General features: G+C 35.9%; 4 protein-coding genes, 1 long non-coding RNA gene and 1 pseudogene across 6 annotated transcripts; 5 read left to right on the top strand and 1 right to left on the bottom strand.

Annotated features, from left to right (window-relative positions):
- The first annotated feature begins 6,011 nt into the window (after positions 1 to 6,011).
- On the top strand, positions 6,012 to 9,798 carry LOC149387591 (cytochrome c biogenesis protein CCS1, chloroplastic-like; annotated as a pseudogene). Its single transcript, XR_016300522.1, has 9 exons — positions 6,012 to 6,555; positions 7,073 to 7,278; positions 7,382 to 7,654; positions 7,971 to 8,236; positions 8,328 to 8,484; positions 8,593 to 8,676; positions 8,766 to 8,902; positions 9,040 to 9,135; positions 9,477 to 9,798. The product of XR_016300522.1 is annotated as a cytochrome c biogenesis protein CCS1, chloroplastic-like (transcript).
- A 3,398-nt stretch (positions 9,799 to 13,196) lies between these two features.
- LOC149387590 (uncharacterized) lies at positions 13,197 to 14,097 on the top strand. Its single transcript, XR_016300500.1, has 3 exons — positions 13,197 to 13,371; positions 13,778 to 13,858; positions 13,938 to 14,097. It is a non-coding gene; the product is annotated as an uncharacterized LOC149387590 (long non-coding RNA).
- A 423-nt stretch (positions 14,098 to 14,520) lies between these two features.
- Positions 14,521 to 16,331, top strand: LOC149387589 (uncharacterized). The gene is made up of 5 exons (XM_089624379.1): positions 14,521 to 14,774; positions 14,860 to 15,249; positions 15,335 to 15,430; positions 15,509 to 15,664; positions 15,761 to 16,331. Exons 1-5 carry the CDS (start codon positions 14,550 to 14,552, stop codon positions 16,121 to 16,123), a joined length of 1,230 nt encoding a protein of 409 aa, XP_089480505.1. The 5' UTR covers positions 14,521 to 14,549; the 3' UTR covers positions 16,124 to 16,331.
- Positions 16,332 to 16,460: 129 nt separating this feature from the next.
- On the bottom strand, positions 16,461 to 18,478 carry LOC149387588 (uncharacterized). The gene is made up of 3 exons (XM_089622185.1): positions 18,031 to 18,478; positions 17,155 to 17,936; positions 16,461 to 16,991 (listed from the first exon to the last, which is right to left on the bottom strand). Exons 1-3 carry the CDS (start codon positions 18,461 to 18,463, stop codon positions 16,578 to 16,580), a joined length of 1,629 nt encoding a protein of 542 aa, XP_089478311.1. The 5' UTR covers positions 18,464 to 18,478; the 3' UTR covers positions 16,461 to 16,577.
- A 2,202-nt stretch (positions 18,479 to 20,680) lies between these two features.
- LOC149387587 (akuammiline synthase 2-like) lies at positions 20,681 to 21,685 on the top strand. Its single transcript, XM_089622184.1, has one exon. It carries the CDS (start codon positions 20,681 to 20,683, stop codon positions 21,683 to 21,685), a length of 1,005 nt encoding a protein of 334 aa, XP_089478310.1.
- A 332-nt stretch (positions 21,686 to 22,017) lies between these two features.
- Positions 22,018 to 22,548, top strand: LOC149387586 (uncharacterized). The gene has a single exon (XM_089622183.1). It carries the CDS (start codon positions 22,018 to 22,020, stop codon positions 22,546 to 22,548), a length of 531 nt encoding a protein of 176 aa, XP_089478309.1.
- Positions 22,549 to 22,762: the final 214 nt, after the last annotated feature.

Genomic DNA, 22,762 nt, shown 5'->3' with positions numbered 1-22,762 from the left:
GAACGGGAATAGTGTAAAGGAAAAAAGAGTTTCAAAGAGGATATTAGAACTTTGTCTAAGTGTGAGTGATGGTTTGAATGAAAAATAAAAGAATGCAAGGCTTGCTTTTATAAGGGGAAAAGAGTGAGGGGTGAGGTGGGATGTGGCTAGTTGTCACAGATGTGCCTTGTTAAATTTTTATGACATTTGAAAAAAAAAAAGATGACGGCAAAAATGCTCAAAGTTTGCTATAATCGATATTTATACTCATTTTTTTCTTGGGCAAAAATACCCGATGTTACAAATTTAGTTACGTATAAATACTTTTGCCATTAAAATTTATGTTTGGACTTAACGATGCAAGTAGTTACGGCGCTACAAAATAGTAACATGTGGTATTTTTGTAAAAAAAAAAATTAGTATGTAAGTAGTGTTTGGTCTAAACATTTAATATTTTTGCCGTATTATTAGTTATTTGTCTTCTTATTAGGAACCACAAATTTTGACGAAGCTATTTCCTATAAAAATAAATATAAACAAAGATTAATAAGCGAAATTTCTTTCATAATTGAACAAGTAAATAAATGCATCGGTAATTATTATTTTTAAATAGAATATTCTAAGGATGAGCATTTTTGGATAAATTCTATACGATGCTTGTAACATAATTAAATAACATCGGAAAATTCAAACGGTTAATAAATATCATCAAATGAATGGGCATATTATGATAAATAAGTTATGGCATCAACCAACTATAGGAGTTAGTGCTGATTGAGCCATTAGTAAGCTTTGGATTTGGGAAGCACTATCGTGGGACAAAAATCTGGGCTTGTTATTTAGATGGGAAAAAGTAGTTGTAAATCGTTTGACTAGAAAAAAAAAAAGAGAACTCTTATATTTGACAACCATGCATGATATACCTCTTTTTTTCACCCACCGGTGGTCTTGTACTTTGGGAGCAGAATTTGGTTGGACTTGATAAACTTAATATCTTCGATGAGGAGCTCACAGTGCACCTTAACCTCATCGGCAGTTTTCCCGCCAACGGCTCTTGCAACCTTGACCCATGCGGTCAGGGGTTTCCTTGTCGAACAAGGCAAGAGCACGCTCGAAGGCCTTGTTTTGCTTGTCGGTCCATGACGGCATTGTGGAGGAAGCCATTTGTGTTTTGAGCTTGATAGAGAGATGGGAAGATATATATATATATATATATATATATATATATATATATATATAAGAATGGGAATAGTGTAAGTGAAAAAAGAGCTTCAAAGAGGATATTAGAACTTTGTCTAAGTGTGAGTGATGGTTTGAATGAAAAATAAAAGAATGCAAGGCTTGCTTTTTATAAGGGGAAAAGAGTGAGGGGTGAGGTGGGATGTGGCTAGTTGTCACGGATGTGCCTTGTTAAATTTTTTTGACATTTGAAAAATAAAATGGCGGCAAAATTGCTCAAATTTACTCTAATCGATATTTATACTCATTTTTTTCTTGGGCAAAAATATCTCATGTTACAAATTTAGTTACGTATTAATACTTTCGCCGTTAAAATTTATGTTTGATTTTGACGGTGCAAGTAGTTACGGCGTTACTAAATAGTAACATGTGGTATTTTTGCAAAAAAAAAATGAGTATATAAGTAGTGTTTTGTCTAAACATTTAATATTTTTGCCACTATTATTAGTTATTTGTCTCTTTAGGAACCACTTTTCACTTGGGTATTTATGCGTTGAAAGGGGGAAGTGGGATATTTTATCTCTTTATTTTATTTTTTATTATTAGCATGGAAGCACGTACGTATAGTTAAGGACTAAGAAACGCTGTCTTGATCATTTTTCCATACTTGCAAAATAAAATCGGAAATAGTATAAGCATGTTCACGTTTTAGCATGCTTCCATTTTTTTTCTTTCTATTTTTTTTTTTACTGTTATTTGGACTCTTCTTTCATTGTGAACTATACCAGTTTATTTCTATCTAAAGAAACAAAACTACGTTTTGGCATATTAATTGTATATGATTACTGTTAACTGTTGATGCAAACAAAAAAAATTAAAATTAAAATTAAAATGATAAATAATCAGGTAGTAAAAACATGAATGTAAAAATGGAATAAAAATAATACTTCATTGATATTGATCAAGAAAGGAATGAAATATGAGAGGTTGAGCACATCCCAACTAGGTTGACACCCACTCAACTCTCAACATTTAACATTCAGTTTGTATTTACAATTACAACCATATATCCAATGGAATGGAAACGAACAGCACCAAAAAATGATTAGCTAACTAATGAGGGAAAAAGAGCTGGTGGACCTTGGCGTTCTCGGCTTTCTTGTTCTTGAGAACCTTTGAGATCCTTTCCTTCACAGTCGTGCCTGTCTTTGTCGTCTTTTTGGCTCCGCGAAGCTTTTCCAAGAGCACCTTCATTCTCTTCCCGGGTCATTCTTGCCCTCTCAATATCGCCGTTGACTTGTTCTTCGCCTCATCCTATGCATCGCAATGCTTTTTCGACAGCAACATCTTCTTCAAACACTTCCCGCCTCCCACTCATCTTGGCGTTGACTTCTCATCCTCGTCGGGGTTGCTTGTAACACAAGAATACTCGGCTGAAATTGACGAAAACTCTTCGCTCAACAACAGGTCGTGTTCGTCCCGAACGCTCTTCTTGAACTCGTCGCTGAAGAGGAACTCCTCGTCCAACGCTGGAAAATCACTCCACAAATCATCCATCGCACCACAGCTATTAACGAACTAGGATCAATCTGCAATCGATATTCTCCAAAATTAATCGAGAATTAGGGTTTAACTTGCTAGCTTACGAGTTAAACACCAATACGGCAATATTTAGGGTTTTGTATTTGGGTTGATTACAATCATGTATCGCAGTAAATGCGGGTAAATTAATCAAGGAATTGCTTACGTACGTTGATCAATGATCGACTTTCGTTGCTCACTTTCCTTGATTACCTTCAATAAATCACTATTAGGGCTGATTAGTCAAGACTATATATGAGAGCAAATCAAGTAAGTTAAGTCGGTGGCAGAGTATAATTAATACGCAGCTCCTAATCCAACTTCTCGTTGCTCATTTCTCGTCACATGGTATGTACGCGTATATATGAAAATCAAAGTATTACTTCTTTCTTCAAAGTAACAATACATGATATTATAATAAAATAATATTTTAACCAAATACATAATAAGAAAATACGATATAAATATTAACCGTCCTATTAATGGAATAGTTAATAAATTATACATTTATTAAGAAGCCTCTGTATATCTTGGGTGATTAATTTACTTTAGCCTATACCTATACATTATAGAATAAATTTAAATCTTACTTATCTTTATCTTTATCAAATTTAAAAATAATATGGCGAACTCTATAACAGATAATTATTGATAACCAACTTAATCACATATTGCTATATGAGATACTGAAGTGAATAATGTATTTGAAATTCGCACCGAAACAATCATTTCATAGGAGAATTAGTTCAGTAACCCAATAGTCAATTATATTTTAGAAAATAATCAAAATTTTATTTTATTAAAAAAATAGTTCACCAGGTCGAAATTAATTCATTGACTAAGTACGTTAATTTAATTTATTTAGGAAAATAGTCCACCAAATCAAAGTAAATTAAATTGACCTAACCAGTTAATTAATTTACTTCGACCTAGTGGACTATTTTCTTCATAAAATGACATTTTTGCTAAAATCTTAAACGAAATTAGAGAATTGACTAGTTACAATAAATTATTCGTCATTTCATCAAGATATTATAAGAATTTTTTTGAAAATATATTAGGAATAAATATTACAAAAATTCGTTATATATTTCTTTTATTATTATCTATTACACGTTGAATTTAAATATTAGAATACGAATAATCCAAATAAGGGTACTAAATAATGTATGATACGATACTAGAAAAATGCGGCAAAGTTGTTTCGTTATTTTTGGATATAGGTAATATATTGTAAACGGTTCCCATTCGACAAAGTAGTAGGAATAACCATCTTAAAACTAATTTACAGAGTAACCCGTGACTTTTATAACATCTTGTTAGTTATCATTAAGTTTCAATGCAGAGTTTATGCATAAGAAAGTAGTTGCCAATTATAGATTGTTGGGCTCATCATAAACCTATGATACATATTCCTTATAAAGTTGTGATGACATTGTACTTATTCTTTAAAGGCACAGGTTTGAAGCTTTAATGACTTAAACCAGAGAATTTCGCACTTCTCGACGACAAAGCTTGTTCGAGTGTCGTTCGTGACCACTCAAATCTTAGTCAATAAACATTCTTATAAAATTCTTTTTTGATCTAATACACTACTAAGATTCAAAATTTATTTTCCAAAGTGCTCGTTGTCAATTGAGGCTTTGAGCTCCATGATGAAGATGACACTCAAACTATTTGTTGCGATTGTCGATCTTTCATGGCGATGACAGCAGCAAAGTACTAACGATGAACAGTAGCACAATGAAAATATTTTAGAGTATTGTTTTGATGTTTTGATTTTTTTATTTTTATTTTTTTTATACCTAATCTTTTCCCTTCCTAAAGTTTTAGGTTCCAGACGCTCTATTTTGCAAGGTTTAAAATTTTGAGAAATTGAATGAAAATTACATAGAAATTGCAGTAACTTGAGAAGTCCGGCAAGTTTACGACCACTTGTGCGTTTTGCCATTTGTGTCAAAGATATTGCGTCAAAATTTTCATGTCGTTGGATCCATTAATGTCGTTTAACCTATGGTATAAAACACAAAAAATTGTGTCAATATTTCCGTCACATTCCACTCCGCAATTTCAATCCCGTTGCCCAAAATCCAATCAAGCTAGTGCAAATTCAACAATATTTCGGAAAATTGTGTGCAAACTGCATTAAAATTGTGTTTATTTGTGTTTTTCAGCATATATATTATAATTTTAATGTTTTTAAATTTTTTTTATTAGATGTTGTTTGTACTTGTTTCATGGTGAACATATTATTGTTTTAATATTTTTTGAGAAGTTACAAATTTTAAATTGATGTTAATTGGAAATTAATTGTTAGGAAATCGTAGTTTTATATATATATTTGTAAACAAGTATTTGGAAATATGAAAAATGATAACATGATAGTGAATTTCATTTTTGGGGTAGTACGTGATATTATGATATGCTTAAACTTATTATGTGTGTTTTTTATATTCTGCTTGATTTTGATATTTTTTTTAACTTATTATGTGTGTTTATTATATGTATTTGACTTTGAAGTTTGAACTTATTATGGTTGTATATTATGTGTATTTGTAATTGAAACTTATAATGTATGTTTAGAACTTATTATATGTGCATGAAACTTATTTTTTATATTTGAAATTGTATTATTTCCGTCGCAATTTTCGTGTTATACCGCAATTTACGTCAACATATTTTTACAAATTTCCACATTATTTTCGTCGCAATTTTCATTGGCCACATCAGTTTTCGTTTTTTTGGACCATCGGCAACCAGCATTTCAAACATTGCTATTCTATACTAAAAACGTTTCATTTATTAGTATAAATCTTAAATTTAAAAATACATGTATTGTGTATATATATTTAACATATTCAACAACAATATTTTCGTTCGATATCTAATCGATATTTCAGTTTTCCATGAAAAACGACATTTAGAAAAGGTAAATAGTTGCCCATTTTCATAATTTTTCTATTCGATTTTCTGTCAAGATGTCGATTTTTTCGTAAATCATGAAATTCAGGACGACATAAAAAGGGCATTTGAAACTTTGGCTAAAAGTACAATAAAGAAAAGAGGTAATATTTAAATAAAGAAACATGCGGCTACTCGGTATAAATTGCAAACCCTTTACAGTCACAGTTAAATCTTAAATGTAATAAATACTAACATGTAACTAGCTAAATTGAAATCTTGAAACATTGACGTCCGTATAATTTTTTTTTTTTAATAAAGATCAAAACCTTAAAATAAAAAAATAAATAAAACAAATAAAAACCCGGAATTTAGGATAAACTAAAAGGACACGTATATGGTCGTTAAGTCGTTACATCATCTTTCTTTACACACCCCATGAAAGTCTGAAATAATCACAGTTCATTAGCTTCGGGGGGAAAAAAAATCCACCATCAATGGAGTCAGTAATCCACTCAGCGACTCTCAAACCACCGCTCCACAAATTTATGTTCCCCAAAACCGCCGTCTCTCTATGCAGCCCCGCCGGAGCCACGCCGTTCAATATTCATCGCATCAGAAAGACGACGACGACGACGACCACCATCTGCGGGCTTAAGAGCTCTCAAAGAAGCAGCCAAATTACGAGCACGACGAACAGGAACAAGATCTTGCTGTCCGAGGAATCTCCGCCGCCATTGTCGGAGGAGGGATTGGACGGAGACGGGGAAGCTCCGGGCGAGGGAAAGAAGAGCGCGAACAAAGACGGAGTTTTGAGAGCTGCGAAGAGACTTCCAAGGAAGATTTTATCTCTTCTTTCTAATCTTCCTCTGGCAATGGGAGAGTTGTTCTTCGGCGCTGCTCTCATGGCTCTCGGTTTGTCGTTTATCCTCTCACTCAACATTTCAATTTGGGTTTTGAAAGTTCTTAGCTAAGATTAGGTTAAGAAAGAGCACGTACGTATTTCTTGCTAGGTACTGATTTTTCGAGCTTTTTCTTTTATTTCTTAATCTGTTCAAATTAGATAAAACATTATTGGGAAATTTTACAATGCTCTTCTTTTGGAGCTCGTTTGAACGCTTCAATTTCGGAATTTTAAGGATTTGGTCTGCTGAGAAAACGTACCAATTCTCTTCTTCAATATGGGAAATTCAAGAATTTGAGCTGAGAAATTGTACTGATTCTCTTTTTCAGATGGGGAAATTCAAGAATTTGAGACGAGAGAATGTACTAATTCTCTTCTTCAATTTGGGAATTTGAAGGACTTGAGCTGAGAAAAATTATCAATTTACTTCTTTTATTGCTTATTTAAAAGCTTAACCTTTCGGGTTTTTTTTTTCATTAAATCTTATCAGAGAATGTGGGCTCAAATCAAAACTTTATCTTGAAACAGGAACTGTTGTTGAACAAGGAGAGGCGCCGAATTTCTACTTCGAAAAGTACTCGGAAGACAATCCAGCTTTCGGATTCTTCACGTGGAGATGGGTTCGACCACATGTTCTCGTCCCCCATTTTCCTCACCACTCTCGTCCTCTTCGGCGCTTCTCTCATGGCCTGCACTTACACCACCCAAATACCCCTCGTCAAAGTCGCTCGAAGGTCTCTCTCTCTCTCTCTCTCTCTCTCTCTCTCTCTCCTTTGAATACTCTAGCAATCCATAACGGTAGATAAATAATCGACGGTCCTTTATATATGTAATCAGATGGAACTTTCAGCATTCTTCCGAGGTTATCCGTAAGCAGGACTTTGCCAAGAGCCTCCATACGAGATTTAGGCGTCATTCTCATGGGATCCGGATACGAGGTTTTATTCAAATAGATTCTCGCTTTTTTCATTTACCAATCCCATTAATCAACCTGGATGATAAAAATACAGGTTTTGTGAAGGGGCCGGATTTCTCTCCAGTCCTAACGACGCTTTCAACGCCGAAGTCCACGTCAACAGATTCTACATGGATTACTTCCCCACTGGAGAGGTTGGTAATAGATTTATGTTGTATACGAAAATTGCTTCAATAGGGTTAAGAAACAAGAGATTTCTTGGTAACCAAGCAAAGAAACACGGATCGAACTTAGTTCAACGAGAGTTAGAAAGAAGAAGATAAACAATTGAACGCGAGACTTATTCTTGTGTACGCTATTTATAACATCAGTGCACATAAGATAACTTGAAATCCTAAGCTAATTACTGCTATCATCCAACAACTTAATCATAGATTCTCTTTGTCAATAACTAAATAAATAATTTGACTTTGATCTGTGTACCCTTTTTCTTTTTCATTCATGTACCAGGTTTCGCAGTTTTACACCGACCTTTCTCTGTTTGATCTCAACGGTAAGGAGGTACTAAGGAAAACGATCAGCGTGAACAACCCTCTAAGGTACGCTGGGATGACCATATACCAGACCGATTGGAGTATTTCGGCGCTACAGGTAGTTAAGGATGATCAAGGACCGTTCAACTTGGCCGTAGCACCGCTCACAATAAACGGAGACAAGAAGCTCTATGGGACCATTTTGCCCATCAGTGATCTCAACGCTCCTGATGTTAAGGGAATGTACGTTTACATGTTTCTCTCGCTGCTAAAAAAAAAGTTAAGAAAAATACCAAGTTTTTTTAAGTAATCGTACTTGTTTTGTGCCACTCAGATCAATGCTTTTACGCGATCTACAATCCGTAGTGTTGTACGACCAGGACGGAAATTTCGTCGGGATTCGTAGACCAAATTCCAATCTTCCCATCGAGATTAATGGAAGTAAGATTGTTATCGAAGATGCTATAGGGAGTACCGGCCTCTACTTAAAGGTAAAAATAAATAAATAAAAAACTCGTTATTATTAATGTGATGTTACATGACTTATTGTGTTCACTTGAAACTTAAACATGGTTTTCTTTCTTTCTTCTGTTTTTTAGACTGACCCGGGTGTCCCGGTTGTATATGCCGGCTTTGGTGCTCTGATGCTTACCACTTGCATCAGCTATTTGTCTCACTCACAGGTGAATTTTCTCTCTGTATGAGCTTTTGGGGAGAAATAGCGGTTTCACTGACTTTTTTTTCTTTTCTTTTTGGGTGAACAAAAAAAAAGTTATGGGCTTTACAAGATGGAACATCGGTGGTTATAGGAGGAAAGACTAGTCGAGCAAAAGGTGAATTTCCAAATGAGATGGATCGCTTGCTTGATATGTTGCCTGAGTTGGTTGATACGCCTTCCCAAGTGACTCGGTAGAGGTTCGATTCTGATCAGCGGATATCATAGCTTTTTATTTTATTTTATAATTTATTAAGAGATAATATTGCTAACGACAATGGACAGTTTGAGTTTGGTATATAATCCAGATTTGCCATATGCTTCTTCTCAGGATGTATAGAAAGGAATAAAGAATATCTGAAGCGCTAAGGCTTAAGTCATAGGAAATAGATCATGGAGGCAAAAATGATGTAAACAGCAACATCAGGTATCATAAATTATTTTTTCCGATTTTCCAGAGCGTTGTTTTATTTTATTTTTCTAAGATACTGATCCTTTTTTGAACTATCGTATGGGTTGGTACACGAAATTTGTTGCTAACTTGAAATTTTTTATATTGTGCAAGTTAGTACTTACATATATAGTAATAACTTGAAAATGATCTGATGAGCTGACCTTGAACTTATTGAAATTAAGTCGTTTATGTAGTAGTACGTGATAAATAATCTTACGCGTGGATGTTCAAAAGTAGACAAAATTCAACACAGCAAAATAGAATAAAAAAGGTGTGGTCATATAATTACATGTTGGTCCTAATTTTGATCGCAGTTTGGAGACGAAGAGCAGAAGGTAAGGTGGGGCTGATTTCTTTGGTGGTGCATAGAATATATATAGACAATCTGGAGTCTGGACTCGAAAGAGAAAAAAACTTTCCTAAAATATCTGATGTTTTCAGCGGACATTTAGAGAATTCCAGACAGCAAATGGTTTTAAATGTAATTTTATTAATGTTTACGGTTCTTTTGTAATTTATTAAGCTTTCAAGGTTATTTTCGTATTCATTTTGAGTGGCATACATGTAATTACAAAACTTTGAAAGGGTTTATTCGTTCGGTTACTGTAGAATGAACATTAAAAATTGTCTACATTATATATATAGAGATAATATGAACATAAAAAAAGCAAAGATAACGCCAATAGGTAACGCACTAACCGATAGCTTTAGAGAAATTTCATTTTATAGACCTACAAGTTAACAAAATATCGAGATTAGACCTTACACTTTAAAAATGTGCCGTACGATGAGATACGATATATTATAATTCGATCAAATTCATCCATATTATAATGTACATTATAATTATAACGTACAATGTCGTACAATGCCGTATGATGCCGTACGATGAGATACGATACATTATAATTATAATGTACGATAAAATTCATACAAATTATAATGTACATTATAATTATAACGTACGATGTCGTACGATAATGTACGATGTTATACGATAAAATTCATATTTTTTAGACATTTTACGCGGAAAAAGTCAAATTCACGTAAAATTTTATCATTTTATGTTATCATAGCTCGTTGGATTCCCTCGTATCTCGTTGAATTTAGTTATATCTCGTCGGAATCGAGCATGAAAGACCGAAATAGGGATTAAAAAAATAGAAAGTGAAAGTGAAATGAGTGTATTTATTCAAAAGGGTATTTGTGTCCGAAATTGGGACAAAAGTCCATTTTTAGATATTTTTAAAGTGTGTGGTCTAATCCCGATATTTTGTTAACTTGTAGGTCTATAAAATGAAATTTCTCTAGCCTTACTGTTACGCTACATAAAAAATATCATGATAACGGCACCAAAGTTTTATGTTAATACTTAATAGTGTCATGAGTTTCAACTCAAAACTAGTTGATAATGTGAAAAATGAATGATTTAAAAAAAAAAAAAAAAAACACACACACACACACACAAAGGATACACCATCGATCGATATTTCCTAAACTTCAACGCTTCATGTAGAATGTACCATTATTTAAAAACCCATAGGTCTTTAGAGAGAGATGGAGAATGATATGATTGTTAGTTAGCTACCTATAGATGTAGTTAATATATTTTTTAAACATGTGCCTTTAAAGTCAAATATCCAAAATTTGTAACAAAATATAGATATAGAATCAAACAGAATAACAACGGGTATATTAAGACCAACTAATCAGATCTAAATATATTGATTATTATAATACATTCTTCTATCTATTTTGTATTTATATATAAAACTTGTAGATATTACTATTTTAAAATATCTTATCCACCAAAATTTAAATACAACACGAATTCAAATCTTATTACACTATCTTTTGACGTCCATCATCAGACCCAATGGTAAATGCCATTAATTCATTCTTATAATTTTCTAATTGTTCTAAAATTTTTGAGGTTGAATTAATCAAATTACATTTTTCTCGTTCTATTTCATAATATCCACACTCGAAATTGATATGTTTTCATTTTTACTTTTGGTAAATGGGATCATAATTGCGCTCTCATGCCCTTTTTAATTTAAGTGATTGCTATTCAATCATTAATTAATAAATATTTTTGTCAAAATTCATTTTTCGAAATTGAAACGTTGAAATTGAAACATTGTATGATCTCATCTAGTTATAGAGTATCTTCAAAATCTTATCAGAGCCATGTATATACATACGTTGTTTGATATGTTGGTCATTATCTTACTGATTATGAACATTCGATGTTGGTCAATATTCTTTAGTTTGTGTATTAGTTTGATGATATTGGGTTTCAAATTAATTTCATATTTTTTTATGATTTTATTATTTTTATAGCAGAATAATCATAAAGAATGATTAATATTAATTTTTATATGGTTTTCAAGAGCTATGCACGACAATTTCAAAACTATCGTTCAAAAACCTAACACTGCTTGAACGACACGTCTAAACTGTCAAGTAAACACATTGTACGACAGTTTTGAAAAATGTCGTACAACCTTGCACGACATAAAATAATTGTTGTGTAAGGCTTACACGACAACTTTAAACTGGCCCAAAATTCTACTAGTGCATACAAATTTTTCTCATTTTGACTTGCTAATAATTTACATATTTTAAAGCACCTGATCATTTACTAAAAAGATCTCTCTCTAATCATACTCAGTGACTATGAACCTAATAACTCAAATTAAAAGAGAGACGAATAAAATAAAATAAATAAATAAAAAATAAAAAACGAACATTTAGGCCCCGTTTGGTTATGTTTTCTATTCCTGTTTTCTGTTTTCTGATTCTAAATTCTATAAAACAGTTTTAGAAAAACTGTTTGGTTATAAATTCAGAAAACATATTTAGAATTATGTTTCTGTTTTCTTTGAAATTTGTTTAGAAAACAGAAAACAATGAAAATTTGTTTTCTATTTTATCTCTATACAATTGAATGGAAAACATAACCAAACAACATTTAAAATATTCTGAAACATAATTCTAAATCTATTTTTTAAATTTAAAAATTAGAATCAGAAAACAGAAAACGAGTTTAGAAAATTAAACTAAACGGCCCCTTAATTTTCCTTTTTTTGTTTGATTAAATTCTTTAGATATTCCACTAAAATCTTAGAAATTGCACTTTTTTTTCTCGAAGAAACTGCACTTTCTAATTTTAGAGACTACCCAGCTTTATTGGATAATATGTGACAAGAAATCAACGATGTCTCTAACGATATGCCACAACTCACAAGGTCGTCACTGTAATTCGCTCAGAGTTAGATTTAATGATTTACTACATATATGATATATCAAATCACGTAATTTATTATGAAATTTATCGTAGGCTCCACCATAACAAATGAGTCGCACCTGCTATCAGTGTGTTGTTTTTTCCCTTCCAATTTTGCTTCAAACACATTACACATTCGTAGAGTACACTTTTGTAATTTTTCAGGTTTTATTCCTTTCTAATTTTTATCTTCTATTTTTGCCAAAAATAAAATAAAATCTACGAGCTAGAAAACTAATGGATATAAGGTGAAGCGACTACTTTTCCTACGTAATGAATACATCACGTCTCAAGATTAACATGCAAGAAAGTCCACGTCAACTAGATCGCTAGTCATATTCATGAACGTTATATCCTATTTTCAATTGTTTAGTATGTAGAAATGTCAAATAAGATTTTCATTAAAAAAAAAAAAATTGCACCATAATTAAATGGTACCATATAAATTAATCCTAATATTCTTTTTTATTTAGGGTCAAGCGGCTATATAGCCCGATAGAACTTAACATTTTGCAAAATAGCCAAAGTTTGCCAAGTCTAAGCAAACTAGCCCAAGTTTTTTAAAAGCTCAAATATGCCCCTCGGCCCAATTATTGAATTCTCTCGATTCTTTTCCTAATTCTCTCGTTCTGTCTGGCGATTTTGAACGATATTCCCCGACTCTGTCTCTCTAGCTCTTGACAAAACCCTAGAAATCACCAGCGTCGCCGTCGTAGCGAATTCTCTCGTCGAAACCCTAGAAATGACCAGCGTCGCCGTCGTCAGTCTTTCTCTCGCACGTCTGCCTTCGCTGCTCTCGATTAGTTCGCGAATCCTGACACCTGTGTGTGCGACGGCCGAGGAAGAAGAGACGTCGCCGTGAGCCGCCTATAATCTTCAATCCATCTCCGGTCTTCAATATTCACCAAACCAAATTAGCTGTAAGTAAATTTCGTTCGTTTTAGTTTTGTAACCCTAGATTAATATTAAAGGATGCTGGATTAAACTTGGATGATTAATCGTGGTCTTAAGCTTGTGTGAGTTTGAAGGTGTTGATTGCGGTTTTTGTAACCCTAGATTAATATTAAAGTAGGCTGGATTAAACTTGGATGATTAATCGTGGCCTTAAGCTTGTGTGAGTTTGAAGGTGTTGATTGCGGTTTTTGTAACCCTAGATTAATATTAAAGTAGGCTGGATTAAACTTGGATGATTAATCGTGGCCTTAAGCTTGTGTGATTTTTGTAGGTGTTGATTGTATGATTTCTTGCTAGAGATCAAGAACAAATCCTATTAAAGTAACCTGGATTTAGCATGGATTAATATTTTCTTTGGCAACGTTGAAGCAGATAATGAGGCAAACAAGGCAATCAACGGCAAGAAATGAAGAAGCGAGAGCTGCATTGACAAGCCAAGAAGAGGCTACAGAAGTAAGTAATTGTTTGAATCTTTAATAAATAAAATTTTAATCCAGGCTAGTCTAATTTTAATCTGGTCTCTTTTGTGCAGTCGCGCGACCTGAGCGATTTCGTGATTGCGAGAGAAGCATGGAATAGCCAAGCCAAAATAAATACACACACACGACTCGATGGGATTAAAGGAATCCTGTCAAAGCTGAGTGACGAAGAGATCACGTCAGTGAAAAATGGGGTCTTCGGTCACTTGCTAGAGATCGAAAATAGCGCATTTCCGGGGAAGATTGTGCACCAGCTGCTCCTGCGGCAATGCCATGCTGCAAAAACAAATGAGCTGGCATTCAACTTCAACGGACAGATTGCAAAGTTTGGTATAAGGGAGTTCGCAATCTGTTCTGGGCTGCTCTGCAAACACAACGACGATACAGATGACATAGAGGCTACACCACAAGTAACAATCGTCGAGAAGTTCTTCAACAACAAGACTGCATCCGTAAACAGCCTTCTGACGGTGTTCAATTCTTCTTTGAGCGCAACAAGTGAAGAGAAGGTCAAGCTCGCAAATCTGTGTATTCTGTACACACAGATTTTGCCTTGCCAACATTCAGTGAGTTGCGACCCAAAATACTTAGAGCTTGCTGACTATCCCGACAAATTTGCGAATTATCCATGGGGGTTAGAGAGCTTCAAAAAACTCCTCGAGACGATGAAGAAGCATCGAACATTGAAGACGGGAAAGCTCCAAGCATACGATGCTGGTGGTTTTGTTCATGCCCTAGTAGTGTGGGCTTATGAAACAATTCCACTGCTGTTGGAGAGAGGATTCGCAACAAAGTTGCGAACAATGAAGCTGCCCCGAATTTTACGGTGGAACTTCAACCTCGCGCCCAGCTTCTTCAACCTGTCAGAGGAGGTTTTCGACAACCCAGCGGTATGTTTTCATGTTTTTGTTAGAAAATATATGTTTTAATCTAGGATTATATTTAATCTATGATGGATTATGTTGTTAAATGTAGCTATCGCTGGTCGAAATCAAGTGCACGAGGGCTGAATTGAATAAGGAGTACATGGAGCCATTTCTAACCACGATGCAGCCAGCACCCGAAGGACAACAACAGGAGAGTTGCGATGAGGACTCGGTGCATACACCACAACAACAAGCACCGTCAACACCGATGCCTGCAGTGCGTGAAGATGTCATACTCACTACTATGAAAGCAATGGAGATGAGATTGGAGAAGAGATTGGACAGACTCGACACCAAACTCAATGCACTCCATCAAATGGTACTAAAGATAAAAGACAAAAGTATGGCGGAATCATCAAACGCCGGCATCGCCTCACAATCGCCCCACATCTCTGACTTCGACGATATGAACTACATTGTAAACGACATACAAACTACTGTAAGTAATACTTAAGTTTGTTTATTTGGTATAAATTTCAAATTATGCCTAATAAAGAATGTTAACTAGAACACTAATGTTTGAGTTGAACACCGAGAGGGCTGAAGAGATTCCAACCGACCCACCAACAATGAAGGACACCGAAAGGGTTGCAATCGACCCAGCGACATCAACTATACAGGTTTGAAAACTCGACAAATATATTTTAGTGTTTGGAACCTGGATTATTAATAGTGAACCCTGGATTAATTTGTTTCAGCTCAACACCGAGATGCTTGAACAGATTCCAATCGACCCGGCAACGGTGAAGGAGAACGAAAGGGCTGACACTGCGGTGGCAGAACAGGTTTCAACCCGGGGCGAGGATGGCATAGGTCAAATGGTTACACTCCAAAAAGGAAATTTGAAGATGAGGGTAATTGTTCATTAATCCTGGATTAATTCTTAGGAAGGCAGGATTAAAAAATATTCAGTCACTGAAAAGAGGATTATTTTGATGTAATTGTTGCAGGTTTTTAAAAAAGCTGCAAGGCGAGAAGCTCCAATCGTCCGCCGGTCACCGCGGAAACGCGAGCAACACAAGGCTGCTGTTATGTGTCTGCCTTATACAACGGAGTTTGGATCCGCGGACCCCGATGTGCAAAAACAAAAAAGGCAAAAGAAGGCTGCTTTGAAGAAGAATGAAGAAAAGCCCGAGAAGCCGGCCGTGGAGACGACGACAGAGCAGCCCGAGAAGCCGGCCGTTGAGACAACAACAGATCAGCCCGAGAAGCCGGCCGTGGAGACGACAACGGAGCAGCCTGTGGAGACGCCTACCCCCGAGGACATGCCAAGCTTCAACCTTAACCTTACTCAATCTATGATAAAAAAATGAAGAAACATGTAATAGGATTAGTCAGTTAATTTCTTTTGAAGTTTAATCCAGAATCGTTAGAGTAATATTTAGGTTATTTTCAGTTCTCTTTCACTGTTTGTATAGTTGAATTGAAGGTTGGATTAGTCAGTTAATTTCTTTTGAAGTTTAATCCAGAATCGTTAGAGTAATATTTGGGTTATTTTCAGTTCTCTATCATTGTTTGTATCATGGCATTGAAGGTTGGTTAGTCAGTTAATTTCATTGTTAAGTATAAATCCAGGCAGGATTAAAATTAATCCTACCTTAAACTCATGAAATTATGAACAAAATTAATCATGTCAATCTATTCCAAATATTCTGAATCAAACTACAATGTCAAAATTGAAAATGAACAATACCAAAGTCAACATAATTGCAAAAAAATTCAAAAAACCAAAAACCAAAAGAATACACAAATGAAATGAAATGAACCCTAGATCTTCGCACAAGTTCTAGTGTTGTGTCCGGCTTCACCGCATGAACCACAATGCACATGTTTGAATTCATTCGAAGAACGAATCCTTTTCTTCCGAGGCCTTCCAGGAAGAGTCTTGAGCTTAGGCGGTTTGATAACGGTTGTATCACCCACACGAACCAATGAGGCTTGATTCTCGTTTACAGGATAGACGCATCTGGAGTAGGTCGCCATCAACGTCTCCTTGGTATAATATGAAGACACATAGTTCATCGGGTCGAGCTTTCTCATCCAAAGAGCGGCCACGGCATGTCCGCAAGGAATCTCTTCCAATTGCCAAAACAAGCACGAACAACTTCTGTTCAGGATATCTACAGTAACAGATCGTTGCCCATCAACCACCTCGAATAGCATCAAATGAACTTCATTGACCTAATTCAAGATAAATATGGCATTGTCAGTAAGATTAATCCAGGATGGATTAAAATTAATCCTACATTAAACACATGAAAATATGAATTAAACTACGATGTGAAACAGTTTTAACAGCCTAAACATTCATAAACACTAAAAAAACATACATAAAGACACATACCTTCATAGACCGAGCTTCATCTTCCTTCTCCAATATGAGCTTATACGCCCAAGAAGTCAACCGAGACTTCATCGATTCAAAAGACAACATACGTCTATAAAACCATTGCTGTAGTTTTTTCCTAAAAGCCAAGACTAGGAAAGCTACCGGCCAGCTCCGATTTTCTCGTAGAACAGCGTTCATGCACTCCGAGATGTTAGTTGTCATGACTTGATATCTTTTCCCCGGGAATTTGGAACGAGCCCACAATTCCGGATTAGCTTCAATCAAATAATCCTTGATTCCCGACTGCTTGTCACTAAGTTTGTCGAAAAAATACTCGTACTCGTCGTGCGTGTATGCCTTGGCAGCCTTGAGAAAAAGTGGCCGAAGTTTACGACGGCGAAACTTCGTCAGCAAGTTACCCCATAAATGCTGAATGCAAACGCCGTAATTCGCATACGGGAAGACTTCCAATGCTCCCTTGGGGATCGACGTCTTCCGATCCGATATCACAACCAAGTTCGCACGATCGCCGAACGCGTTCTTGATATGTTCGAAGAACCAACGCCATGTAGCATCACTCTCCGTATCAACAAGTCCAAACGCTAATGGAAGGATATGGTTATCACCGTCCATCGCAGCCGCTAGCAATAACGTCCCTGCAAATTTCCCTTTCAAAAATGTTCCATCGACGGAGATCACGGGGCGAGTATGCTTCCAAGCTTCAATTGAAGCCCCGATCGCAATAAAGAAGTTCCTAAATTCTCCGGAAGGTTCGATCTCAAAAGTATAATAAGTTCCTAATTCAAGAAAAATATGACACTGTCAGTCAGATTAACTTTAATCTAGCCTGGATTACAATTAATGACAGAAACCAAAAGAGGAAAAGAATACCTTGATTCTTTTCTGCTATCATCTCAGCAACAACCGGAAGAAGTGAGTACGAGGTTGCATGCGAACCTAAAACTTCTTTCAACGCGAGATCCCGACCTTTCCACGCAGTAAAATAAGATATGTTGACTTTGTAATGCGTCCGCATATGATCCACAACATCGTTAGGAACCATATGGCCTGCACGACCATTGTAGAACTCTCTCTTCACACACTCGCTAATAAGTGACGCCGATGCTTGCCGATGCTTTGCTGAAACTACTTCGACAACGCACGTGTGTTCTTTTTGGTACTTTCTAATCACCCATACACCCGAGTCCCCACACACGGACGCACTCAACTTCCAATCGCAAGGTTGTTTGTTGCAAACTATGAAATACCTGCTTTTGCTAGACCGGGAAACTTTGAACTCAAAGTTGTTCTTGATTGATATCATCTTCAAAGAATTCACCAATAGAGTCTTTTCAAGAAAAATACTACCCTCCTTCACATCAAAATTAGACGGCATGTTGTTCAATTCCAGGTTGTCAACAAGATCAACCTCATCCAAATCTGAAACAGCTTGCAAATCATCATCGGAAAGGCCAACGTCGTCAACACATGCGAGAGCTTCGAACAAATCAACTACACAATGAAAAGGTAGATTAACATTAAGAAAACCTTGATTAGTGTTAACGAAATCAAGGAATCCAGGATCATGAACAATATGAACAAAATTAACAAACCAGTCAGAATGAAAGCATTACGAACAGAAGATTAAAAATAGTGAAGGCAAGATTAAATTTAATCCGAGCGAACTATAAAGACAACATGTAAGCTTATGAAGACGGGATTAAATTTAATCCAGGAAGGATTAAATTTAATGAAAACCTGGAAATCCAATTCATGAACGCAGAATACAAAAACAACTTGAAAAAATTCAATCTAAGAACGAAACTGACCTGTTTTAGCAAAATCTGGTAGAAAAATAGAACTCGTCACCAATGCCATTGAAAAATTCCTGATTAACAGATTGAATACAACAAAAAAATATAAAAATCCACAACAATATAGAAGATAAAAAAAATACAGAGAAAAGGCATGAACGCAAACTGACCTGCTGGATTAATGAAATTCGCCGTCGAAAATCGTTGATGAATTCGCCGACGACTGAGAATCAACGCAAACTCGGAGAAGGAACGCTAAAATCAGATTAATTCGCCGACAACGAGAAAGGATCGCTGAAACTGAAAGAACGATTATGACGAAATGAAAAGAAGATTAAGTTCGAAATGATGAAGTCGCGGGTCGAAATGAAGATTTGATTGAGATCTGGAAGAGAGGAAAGAGTTTGAGCGAAAATTTGAAAGAAAAAATTGGAGTGAATTGGTTTGAGCGAAATTAGAATGAAAAAGAGACGAAAATTTGAAACCGAAGCTTATATATCAAAACTATAAAGGGTGTAATGGTATTTGTACTCTCAATTGGCTATTTTGCCTAACCTAATGAAACTATGGCTATTTTGCAAAAGCCATAGTTTGAATTGGCTAGTTCATGCCATTTTTTCTTTTATTTATAGGATTACATGTGAAAAAAAAAAAAAAAAAAATATGCATGCGTGGATCAATTACTCTACTGATCTCCACTATTTGGTTAATCTTCATTTTCTTCTAAATTTATTATATGTTTTTAAGGACTCGAGCAGCACCGGCTTAACATACCTCAAAGCCTAAAGAAAAAGTGCAAAAAAAGGCATTTTCTTAACACATATAAAGAGAATTCCTATTTTTAGAAGATTGTTTTAATTTTCTTTTTTCTCTGCTGCATTTGAAGTATAGCTTGTACCGAATAAACATTTCAAAGTGCACGCTTAAAGCTTTTGCTTTATTTCCTTGCAGGTGGGCCCGGCCTGGACTCGAGGAAACATATCTATTTTTTTGGCATTATAGACTTATACACTAACGTTTAGCATTTCTAAGTAAATACCTTAACTTACATATTTTATTTTTATAGCTTTTTAGTATTCCGTTTAGTAGAGAATGTAGATATATGGATGAGCAAATCTACGTTTTTTATTTATAGATTGAAATACCAATTTTATTATACGAAATCACATATTTTGTTGAGAAAATAATGTATCAGTCAATAACTACTATTAATAATAAGCTAAAAGACCAAATAAAACCCAAAATCCAATATTAAAGATGATATTGGCAATCGATACCTTATCTCAAATTGATAGCTTGCTTACAGTCATTTGAGCACGCACACTCACAGAGTATTAATCAATCCTATCCACATACCTACAAATCTTTCCAAAAACCCACACCCCGCCCACACATATATTTAGTAATTAATAGACAGTTTCTAGTGACACCAAGAAATAAATATCACGTGAAAGTTAGATATCGTTATCAGATAAACGACGACAAATACTTATTTCAAACTTTAAGACGAAAAAAAAAAGAAAACAAAAAAGAAAAGAGTTGCTCTACAAAGTTGCTAAATAATATCTTTTAGAAAACTTCAAAGATTCATTTATTATAATATCCGTCTTCAATCAAATCTATATGTGGGCATGGTAGCGTAATATTTATAGAAGAACCAAAGTAATTCAGAAGATATACATACCACCTCGAAGTTACGGAGTACAAATATTAGAGTTTCGATAGAAATGAAGAATATTCAAGTGGAAGTAACCTCGGAAGAGATCATCAAACCGTCGTCGGAAACACCTGACCATCTTCGCCGCTACACACTCTCTTATCTCGACCAAATATCTCCCAACATGTACAGTCCTCTAATCTTTTTCTACGAGTTGAAAAACGACCGAGCCGACGAGCCTGGGATCAGCGAGATATCGAACCGAATAAAGAAGGCTCTCTCTGACGCCCTAGCCTTGTATTACCCGCTCGCCGGCCGTGTCAGAAAAGACCGGTTCGTCGACTGCAATGACGAGGGAATCTCCTTCTCCGAGGCCCGAGTCGTGAGCCCTCACAAGCTCTCCGAGGTAATAAAAAACCCTAACCCTAGCGAGCTCTCGAAGTTCCTTCCGTTCGAAGTCAACGAGATGAACGAGTTCGCCGCCGGAATCCGACTCAACATGTTCTCCGGCGGAGGCGTGGCGGTCGGAATCTGCGTCTGCCATCAGCTCGGCGATGGTCTCTCTCTCATCAGCTTCATCAAGTCCTTGGCCGCCTTATCCCGGGGCGGCTCAACCGCCATCGAGAAGCCAGTTTTCGCGTTGGCGGAGCTCTTCCCTCCTCGGGACGAGCTGGTTCTGGACCCCACCTTATCGATCACGACCCAGGTCACGTTGCAGATGTTCTCATTCGACGCTCCGGCGATCGAGGCGAATAGGGGAAAGTACGGAAGCTGGGTCTCCCTGGTCGAGGCATTGTCGGTTTTCATACTCTCTCGCCTTCTCTCGGCGAGCGAGGACGGGGCCGAGGAAGAGAGAGAGCGGGTAGTCATGTTGGCCCACCCGGTGAATATCCGACAGAAGCTCAACCTGCCGCTCCCGATGAGCTCCTTCAGAAACATCCACCGCGATGCGTTCACGATCATCCGCTCGCGGCAGCGTCGTCGCCGATGGCGGAGAAGTCACGAAGAGGATAAGGGAGGTATTAGGATTGATGGCTATGTTTGTTTGTATTCGTGTTTGGTGTATCTTAGCTGATAAGTTAGTCTTAGTCTTTTGTTTTTAAACACCTTTGGTTGGTTTATCAGATTACTATTTTGCCCTCTGTTTTTAATCTTAAGTGAGGGTAACTTAGTCTTTTCTGAGAATCCTTTTTGTTTAAATATCTTGTATTGTTCTTCGCTTAAGCTCAATGAAACAGTATTTTTCATTCTTCAAAATACATCTCTTTCCCTTTTTCTCTCTGGATAAACTCAAGCTTCAAATCGTGAAATGGTATCAGAGCGACTTTCGCTACTCTAGGGTTTATCGATTTCTCACCAGATCGAAGTGGTTCTTCGCCTCCTCTTCATCCTATACAATCATCGGAGATGACGACTGAAGAATCTCTGACTGGACACATATCAGCGACGGTGATTTCATTGAGGAAAGCTCTGATTGATGATTCTCTTGATCCGTTCTTCTTACACCACACAGATTCGCCATGCATGGTCTTGGTAACTCAGCAGATGAATGGTGAGAATTATCCTTCTTTGAGCAGATCGATGAGGATGGCTTTATCAATCAAGAACAAGCTTGGCTTCATTGATGGATCCATCAAGAAGCCTGACGAATCTGAGGTGAATCTCTTCCATTCTTGGAGAAGAAATAATAACATTGTGAGCACCTGGATTTTGAATTCTTGCACTAAAGAAATTGCTTCGAGTATTGTATATGGAGAGTATGCAAAGGATATTTGGGAAGATCTGAGAGAAAGATATGAGCAGAGCAATGGTCCTCGAATTTTTGAATTCCGACGCGAGATCATGAACTTGGTTCAAGATCAGAAAACTGTGGGAGTTTATTTCACCAAACTCAAGATCCTCTGGGAGGAATTGAGCAATTATAGGCCAGCATTGTGACGACCCGACTTTTCGGACCGTCTTACTTATCGTACTTTTTAAAACTTAAGAAAATTTGAGGTAATTTTTTTTTTTTAAACATAACTTAAAATATAAAGTTTGAAAACTCATAACCTAAAAATAAATTTTCATTTAAAACTTGATGAACGAAAACAACCAAAAAGTCGAAGTTGCATAATCGGAAATTAAAACCCAATAAAATACCATTTTGAAA

The sequence above is a fragment of the Urtica dioica genome, chromosome 8 (genome assembly GCF_054948205.1).
Source record: "Urtica dioica subsp. dioica isolate 48M chromosome 8, U.dioica_male_clone48M_v1_H2, whole genome shotgun sequence".
Taxonomy (NCBI): Eukaryota; Viridiplantae; Streptophyta; class Magnoliopsida; order Rosales; family Urticaceae; genus Urtica; species Urtica dioica.
Note: the sequence above shows the minus strand (reverse complement) of the source record. Positions and strands in the feature narration are given on the sequence as shown.